At 39.9% G+C, this 9628-nt stretch overlaps 1 protein-coding gene across 1 annotated transcript; it reads right to left on the bottom strand.

Annotated features, from left to right (window-relative positions):
• Nucleotides 1-210: 210 nt before the first annotated feature.
• Nucleotides 211-9255, bottom strand: LOC148346121 (cytosolic 5'-nucleotidase 1A-like). Its single transcript, XM_088325451.1, has 6 exons — nt 9031-9255; nt 8712-8879; nt 4220-4349; nt 4032-4154; nt 3772-3956; nt 211-2124 (listed from the first exon to the last, which is right to left on the bottom strand). The coding sequence occupies exons 1-6, from the start codon at nt 9142-9144 to the stop codon at nt 1762-1764; spliced, it is 1083 nt and encodes a 360-aa protein (XP_088181577.1). The 5' UTR covers nt 9145-9255; the 3' UTR covers nt 211-1761.
• Nucleotides 9256-9628: the final 373 nt, after the last annotated feature.

Raw genomic sequence — 9628 nt, forward strand, 5'->3', positions numbered from 1 at the left:
ATTTTATGTTAGTTTTGCCGGAGATCAAAGCCAGGAGAGAAAGCTTACCACGTGTTGTGAGTCATTATTTTATTTATATTCAGTTTCTTTTGTCTTTTATTAGCATATTTGGTATTGGAGTAATCCAAAAGTAATTGAAAGTAATCAAGTTAAAGTAACCCTACCCAACCCTGTTTATAAATATAACCACCACTTTTAACAACAGAAAAATGGAGCGAGTGATAAGTTTATTTTAAAAACAGTAACGTAAAAAAATCAACCCAACTCTAAGTGCTGACAGGAAGAAAATGTTGCTCTCTTAGATACCGTGGCGCCATGTTGCATATACTGTATTTATTCATTTTCACATCACAAATAAGAACTTATTAATGCTATAAACGAGCAGAAAGTTGTAAACAACTCAACAAAGTCTTACTGTGACAATTATGAGTTTGCTTGCTTGTACAGCAAAGGCAGTAACGTAATGCTGCTCACTCTGTTCAAGATCGTAACAACTGCAAAAAGCAACAAAACAATATTGAAGAGGACAGTGTGTATTATAAAGCAACTCCTAGTCGTAAAAAAATGTTATTCATTCAAAACACGTAGGTATTTACAATCTGACACTTTTGGATGGCGAAAATAGAACCATGACCATAATTGCTTAAAAACGTCCCAAACTATATTCCTGTCAGGACCAGACCTGAATCAGGACCCAGATGCGTAATGTTAACCACAACTTTATTGAGAGAAAGAGGAAGGGCAGCTCCCGCGATCCGGTGCTCGCTGGACGCGGGAAGCAAGCCGCTTACAGAATCGGATCGTGTTCCGAATGCGGAAGTGGATCTTCCGGAGCGGGAGATGGTGGTGTCGAGGACGGAAAAAAACAGGTCGATAGCCGGGACAGGAGAGCATAAACGTGGTCGGGATAAAAAACAGGTCGTAACCGGAGACAAACGAGGGTATCAGGAATGGACGGGTGGAAAAATGGGTGGAAAAAGCGGGACAGACAGGAGTCAGAGTCAAAGTGCAAGCCTTGTAGAAACAGAGGTTCGCAGACGGACTGACAACAGGCGAGTGAAAGGACTGCGCTCAAAAAGGATGGGGAACCAATCAGCTTGCCTGCAGCGGCTGGCGCCTAACAAGCGGATACACGAACCATGATATAAACATGTATTTAAAAAAATGAGAGAAAAAAAAAAATAGTGCGGTTTGATGACTTTGAGTCTCTCAAGTTTGTAATCTTCCCTGTGCTTTTTGGTACTCTTTTTTCACCAACAATAAACAATACAGTGACATCTAGCGGTCAAACAATACAGAGGTCTTTTAAAACCCAAATGTGTAATATTCGACCACTAGATGGCACTGTGTTGTCTGGTGCGAGCGAGGGCCAGTGTGACAGACCACAGCGTGGCAGCAGGATGCCAGGCAAACATAGCGGCGAAAGAAGTGGGGATTCTCGACTTTTGAGGGTTTTTTTTGATAGACAATAACATTGGTATAGTATATGTATTTTTGCCTAGTATTCAAATCTTTTTTTCACCGAAAGAAAGTTTTTGTACCACTAGGAGGCACTAAATATTACCCACTGTCCCTTTAAAGACACAAAACTAAGTGAAACAATGTTGTCTGGTGAATAAACTCGCTTCTTAAAAACAGTGTGATGTAACATTTGAAAGCTGTGAAAAAATACAAATTATATAATCCCTTTTTGAAAAAAATATCACAATATAGTATTTTCTTCTCAGTGTACTACAAATCCGCGTTTTACCGTCAACAAATTCATTCCTTTTTCGGCTGCTCGATGAGTTTCCCCTTGTGGTATTTCTGTCCGATACCGTAGGGGACGTGAGCAGAGATGGTGCCCATTTCCTTGGCCCCCTCAATGTGGAACATCTGGTCGTCGAAGTAGATGTGAGGTTTTATCTTCTGCAGCAGGGGCCCTTTAGGGGCCCCGGCCAAGAAAAGGGCCTCGTCGATTTCCAAGCCCCAACTGCGGAGGGTCTTCAACACGCGGGCCCCGGAGCTGGCGGCGCTCCTGGCCGTGACCAGGTAGGTTCTGATGGGGCAGTTCAAACGCTCGTTTTTGGCGTAGAATTTTCGCTGGAGTTTCCCCAACGCCTCCAGGAAGCACTTCAAGGGGCCCTAAAAACATTAGAATTTTGAGCTTAATTTCATTATGTTCATGTAAAACTAGAATAATAAACACTGATTATTATTGGAATCTTTAATTCTCATTATTAAGTCAAGTCAATTTAGCAGGATTAAACTATGATTACCAATAATTGGGCGACACAATGAAAAAAAAAATATATATATATATATAATTGACAAAACAATGAAGGAGTGTACAGGATGAATAGCACCGTAGTTACACCGTTCTTTCATGTATAAGTGAGATAATAGTCATTAAAAAAATGGACTTTGGTTGACTGTAGTTTTTTTAGGGTACCTTTGCTTATTATCATGAATAACATGATAAACGATATCAATATATTTTTCTTAAAATGAATACATCGATAGCATGAATAAATGATGAGATAAATTATTAGAAATATTTTTATTACATTTTTCCATTTTTTATTATTGCTTTAGTCAAGTCATGTTTATTTGTAAAGCCCTTAATCACAAGCAGTCTCAAAGGGCTGCACAGAGCACAGATTATTGTGAACTACAGACTATTATGACACCATCCCCTGATCTAAAACCTACAAGAGGGCAAGGAAAAACTCAAATACCTCAACACGAGGAAAATGAAAAAACCTTGAGAAGGGGGCCGCACATGGGGTAATCCCCCTTCCAGGATGAACAGGCTACAATGGATGATTCAAGTGCATCAATAAATAATACACAGATATTGTCAACATGAAAGTTAGGTTATTCATAAGCTAAAAGTATAAGTGTGTTACAAGCCTAGATTTAATCAGTTCCACTGAGGTTGCAGATCGAATTACAGAGGATCGAGCGTTCCATCTTGAATGCTCAAATGATCTGAAAACACGTGATGGAAACAAGACGCAGCGGAAAACATATGGAACCTGTACCGAAACCGCTGTTCTGATCCCTCCCCTATTACCTCAGCAATAGCAATGATCACATTATTTTGTATTTTGCCCGATGCCCCTCTACAATTTTATCTTTGGACAGGCGTTAACGTGAATCCATATGTCTCTCAGCAATGACGGAAAGAAGCTCCACATGGTACCATTTGTTTGATGTACCATTTTTAGTCCGTGGGCTGAAAGTGGCGGACAAAACATTTTCCCTGTTGCGAATTCTTAACAATGTCTAGCTTTTCTGGAAAATGCCTTCGACATCATATTCGCTACCAAATCCATTTCTTTTCCTCTTACAGCCATTGTGGGTTCACAAAAATGCTACTAAATCAACATAAAAAAATGTATTTGCTTGTGCAGCTGTTGGCAGGATCGTTTTGAGGAATTGCCCTTTAATAATTATTTATGTCTCACTTTAGTTTTCAAATAACAAATGAAAGCAATTACAGGTGTCTATTTAATACATTACTAATAGCGGTAATTCAGTAATGATGTTTGACCTCAAGGAACATTTTTTTAAACTGTCCTAGAATAAAGTGCAGTTACACTTCCACGACATTGGGTGTCAGTAGTGCTCTCATCGGCAGAGTGTGAACTAAGAGTTTTGTTTGCACTGAGCATTCGCGAGAGGTTTTCTACTTCCTAAGAGAGGCATGGCTGAAAATAATTAAGAAGCACTGGTTTAAAGTGAACATATAGAATGACTTAAAAAAAGACCAAGATCAAAAGTGGGCACCTGAGCTAGCGGTTTGTTCTCAAACTCCTTCTCGTGCTGGAAAAAGATGTCCAAGCCGCTTTGCTTCACGATGATCTCCGACTCGTCCGAGAAGAGAACCGCATCGCCGTCGAACGCCACCCTCAGCTGATTGTGGCATAGATCCATTTCCTTTTCGGGCGTGAACATGGTGGCTGCGGCAATTCCTGAAGCACCAAGAATAAAGGAAACAAATTGGAATCATTTGTAAGCAAATGAAACAGGAATGTGACGTAGCGTGCCTTCGCCAATAGCCTCTGTGACCTTCTCGGCGTCCTTGGAGAGGTAGAGATTGGTCATGTAAGCTTTCAGGTAGCCGATTGGACTTTCCCCTCCGGTCATGCAAAATCTCTCGATGGTCAAATCTGAAAGAAAGTCCCGATTTGGAGTTGTTAGCGCCGTTTTAAAATCAATGCTGTAGTTAGCTCACCGTAGTGATTGATGCTGTTGATGAGGCGCACTCCGACTTGGGCGTGATTGTTTGTCATGAGGACGATATCGAACAGCTCCTCTGTGTCGGGGTAAAGTTCCCTCAGACGAGAGTTGACCGTCATAAGGGCCTGCGTGTTGTGGAAGTGTGAAATATTTTTTTTTAAGTCAAATCGAGTCAACCCACGGGATACAGCAACCCCGCCTTGCGACATTTTTACTTTCTGGTGTGGAATAAGATTTATTTTCTGCCCCTCTTTACAGCATTTTCCTATGATACGACATCAACTTGTTTTGTGTGTTTGTAGAGTAATGTCTCTAAGATGCCACTTAACTTTATATAAAATGCTCACCCCCAACAATGCCTTTCTCTTCATTCAGTTCAGATATTACAGTAAATCTATATACTGAAAACCATATCCCTCTAGGTGGCTAGAGTCAAGATCACGCTCACAATCACCAAACATTCACTCTTCTGAACCTGACACAAAACATTAAGCCCACAGCACAACAGGGGTGAGTTGCTGTGCCATGCCCAACAGCATACACTGGTTTACCCCCTCGGCATCATATACGTCGATATCAGACATTTTTAACTATTCCTCGCCATTCCAAAATCTATCCCTTGCATACACTTTTGTATCCATTAAATGAATCGACCTCACATCCAGAGCACGTTTCACCCAATCCATCCAACCATATTTGGGCCTTCCTCTCTTACTATTAACCAGGACTTCTGCACTACATACTCCTTAAGTCAAACGACCTTCATCCAGTCTTTACATACGTCCAAACCTTCTACAAACATTTTCATCAATCCGGTCCCCAAGCTTTCTAAGTTCCCATAACCTACCGATCATGTCACTCCACACATACCACGCAAACATCGCATTGAAAAACATTTAACCCATTATGCTGATTTCCTCTTAAACCCCGTCTCTGAGCCATTTATAACTATGGATACCACCACACCATCATACAATCCACTCTTCACCTCCATTCCATCAGCACACCCATTGGCTAGCACCTTTCACCCACAGTCTTCTTCACATCCTCATCCGAACCACCACCCGCTGCCACATACAAACCCAAATACTTAAAAGCATCAACCTCCTGCCACTTTACGCCCTTCAACAAAATCTCTAATCCACAAAACAGTTCGGTAGTTTTTGTACTGCCTTTATTCACTATGGGTGATGTTAGAGGGAGAAGCAAAAAAAATGACAACCATGGAAAATTAAGCTTTACCCCCACTAAGTTTCTGGCCGCAACCAATCGATGATCAATATTATTATGAAAAATAAAAAGTCGATTACAGAAAGAAAATGTTCCAAGGGTTTGACTATTCTCACAAGTGGGAGTAGAAATAGCTTTTAATCGGCCGTCTCTTCCCCCCTCTGCATCCACCTACTAACTCAACTGTACCAGTTTATGTCCCATCACAACAAAGGTAAGTAATATTTAATTTTTATTTATCAATAATGTTATTTAACCCAATACATGTACATTACACATAAGTAGTGATTACTACAGGTATATCCTATTTTATCATCTTAAAGTTTTTATATGAGGTACAAGAGGGTCTGGAAGGTATTAACTAATTATATTAGGATTTCGGCATTCAGAACCTCTTTACATCATTAATGCCCGACGATTGTAAAAAATTGCGAGCTATTTGCGAGGCTCCGGTTTGAAAATTGGGCAGTGAAATTAAGACGCTAAAAGAGTGTGGGTAGAAATGTTGTTTTCATTACTTATCCTCTTTGAGAAAAGAATAAATGAAACAAATGAGAATATTCGCTCTAAATCTTTTATCTAAATATTGTAATTTGCTCTGATGACTCAAAATGAAAGGATTTATTAACTGAGAGAAGTTAATCACTGCTGCAGGTTAAACCCGATTGCTACATTCTAAACGCAATTTCCCGATGTTGCGTAACCCAGACATTACAAATACACGATTCCAAAAAAGGGAGAAACGCAATGATCAAGAGTGAAAGATTTTTAGACATGCAAATGGCAAAAGTCACCTAACCTCATTCTGTAAACAGATATATGATATTTTGATGATAGTGTTGGCCTTGAAATTCAGGTTAGGGTGAGTGCATTTTTGTGGAGGGCTTGGTGACAAGATTTAATTATTAGTCTTAGACTAAGGCCTTTAAAACGAAATAATCATTTTGTACATAAATCGTCTTCCTGAAAGCATTCACTTAATCTTGCGTATAAGATAGAGAGAATCTCCTGGGAATGGATACGAGTACTGATTCCCAAAAGTATCAGTAGCAGTCCTAAATCCAAACAATTTAACAGTATCGGTACTTGCGACATTAAATCAAACCAGTATCGGCTGCCATTTTGTGGTTATTTAATAATCAGGAACTATTAACAATTAAAGGAATAATAAATCGTCATCATTAAATTGCAATAGTAAGGGAAATTTTATGCTTAGAACTAAAGGTCATTCTTCACAAAAATCTGCCATTGTTTGCAAATGGAAGTGGTATTGATTAATAGCTTTGTATCAGGCTGAAAGAAATGTGGGTTTGAACATAAATGTAAGCTCCATTTTTTTCGTATGTGGCTACCGAAAAGCATCGATTTACACTATACATGGATGGATACAATTGTGACATCCATTATTTAGCCATGGGGGCAAAAAAATAAAACAGAACTGTCCCAGACAAATTAACCAATGTAAAGGTAAATTGGAGTTTGCGTGTATCATTTGTTTCTGTACTACATGTCCCACGGTGCTTTGTGGCATATAAAGATCCTGGATGAGAGAAATGTCCTATGCATGCAAGCAAACAGATTACCTGAATTACATGCATGAGTAAACCCAACCATTACAATCTGAATACTGTACTCTCAGTTGGACTAAAACCGTAGTCAGATTATTGTACACATTGACATGGCTTTAGATCATCAGAATATTGGCAATGTTCCGTTTCCAATTAGATCATTACCCTCATGTAAAAGTGGGCTGGGAGGGTGTATCCCTAAACTAAGGTCTAAGGGGCATAATTTCCTGTGGTGTGTCTTGGCCGAGTACAACCTGTTGGCGCCCATACGTCTCCAGGCCAATAAATGTTTCCACCCGGTCTCAAACCGGGGAGCTTTCGCGTCTTAGGCAAATGTGGTAATCGTAAAATATTATATTCAGTCAAAAACTTACTAAGGGAAGATTATTATCTTTAAAGGGAAAAACGTGCAGATTGTACTAGTCCCCGAGGACAACATGAGTACTCTTGGTGTGCATGGATACTGGGACTTGACAAATCAAAGTCAAAAACAATCTCAATTTTGAATGATTTAAAGTTAAAGCAGTTCTCATTTTTGAATCTCCCAATTCATGTAGTAAATTTAGATTGTGTATTATTTATTATTGCAACATCCATCCTGGAAGGTGGATTACCTCATGTGCAGTCCCTTCTCAAGGTTTCTTCACTTTCCTCATGTTGAGGTTTTTGAGTTTTTCCTTGCCCCCATGTAGGTTTTAGATCAGGGCATGGTGTCATAATAGCGTGTGGTTTGCATTAATCTGTGGTTTGTGCAGCCCTTTGAGACTTCTTGTGATTAAGAGCTAAACAAATAAACATGACTTGACTAGATTGAGCTAGGAAGTGGATTTCACTTATACAGTGGAACCTCGGTTTTTGAACGCCTCTCAGTTCGGACAAATCTGTGTTCGACCGAAAATTTAGAGAAATTCTTGCTTCGCTGTTTGGTAAAAAAAATCTGAGTTCGAACGTCGGTACGCTAGGGTGCGATGCTGAGCGGTGTACGGGTGTTTTAGCCCCTAATTATGCCTCCGAAAAAAGTCGGTGCAAGCAGGACAGCTGAAAAAAAAACAAGTTGTTCGTACAACTATTGCCTTTAAGAAAGACATAACAGCTAAATATGAAAGAGGTGTACGAATTTCCGATCTTGCTAGTGAATACAGCATGGCTAAATCTACTATCAGTGCGATAGTAAAGAATAAGGAGGCTGTGAAATCGAGTGATGCGGCTAAGGAAGTTAGCGCTATAAGCAAGCAACTGCCGCAAGTTTCGGAAGAGGTTGAAAAACTTTTGAAGATTTTTCTCTCCCCACCGTCCACCACAAAGGTAAGAAATCCTATTCATAATCCTTTTTTTTATTTTTACACGTTCATGTTAGCATAATCTTCCGTACGGAAGATTACGCTAACGCGAACGTACGATTAGCCTGGGTTAGCTTCATGTTTACGTTCATGGTAAAGATTCAGGGTGTTGGAACGGATTAAAAGGATTTTACATTACTTTTAATGGGAAAAACGATTTCGGTGATTGAACAAATGGGTTTTCGAACAGGGTTCTGGAACGGATTATGGTCGAGAACCGAGGTTCCACTGTACTTTAAAAGTCCTGTGTATAGACATCATGTCAACAAGACAAGTGGAGCATTTCATGCAAACACCACACCCTTTAAATGCAATCATCCTGCAGAGACTTGCTGGCCTGCCAGCTCACCTTGACAAATGGGAATGCAGCTCCAGGTTTCAGGGGCTCGTTCTCGTGTTCTACTTGATAAGATACGTAGCTTTCCACTCCTTCTTTTTCGTAGATGAGCCTCTCGGCCACCATGTTGAAGAGGGTGCGTGAGGAGACCGCGATAGTGACGGCAAACCTGGATTTGGGCTGCGGGGGAACAACGCAAGTCAGACTAATATAGTAATAATAATAATAGAATATAATCTGACACAAAATTATCAAAGTTTTTCGTGGTCCAATCTCCATTTTTAATAAAAACAAATACACCCTAATTAAAGCGTCCAACTTATCCACTCACCGGTCTCGGTTTGTTCGTTTTGAGTTGCTCAAAAAAGGCTTTAGCCGCCGCCCAGTCCTTCTCCTCTGCGGGGTCCTCCACTTCATTCAAGTCGTTTATCTTTACGTCGCTCATTTTCTGATCACAAAGCAACTTTTTATCTTTGTTTTGATGAAGAGCGTCGAATGTGAAAGTCCGATCAAGAAGGAGAAACCAGGGAAGAGGAAAAAAAGTTTACGGAAGTAAAAGTAGATGGGGCGCGTCGGCGTGATGACGTCATGAGAAAACGTAATCTTGTGTCTGGAAGTGAACACCCCCTGCAAAGTTATTTTATTTACTTTATTTTCTCGAAATTCTCTTCCCGCAAAATATCCGAACAAACATTTCATAAGGGATTTTAAAAGGAACAACAACATTTGAATACAATTATCAAATGTTTGGGTTGGTAAGTATAATAAAACCCAAATTTGGATGTCATATGTGTGGCTCCACGCTTTGATGCAAATTGGGTTATTTTTGACCCAACAGAATGCTGCAAAATCACAGGACTTGTTTCTCTCACACTTCCAGTGCAAGACATGAATAAATAAAGAGTCGTTTTGGGTATTTTCATCCATCC

This window comes from Urocampus carinirostris, chromosome 20 (genome assembly GCF_059441175.1).
Source record: "Urocampus carinirostris isolate Australia breed hairy pipefish chromosome 20, RoL_Ucar_1.0, whole genome shotgun sequence".
NCBI classification, from domain to species: Eukaryota; Metazoa; Chordata; class Actinopteri; order Syngnathiformes; family Syngnathidae; genus Urocampus; species Urocampus carinirostris.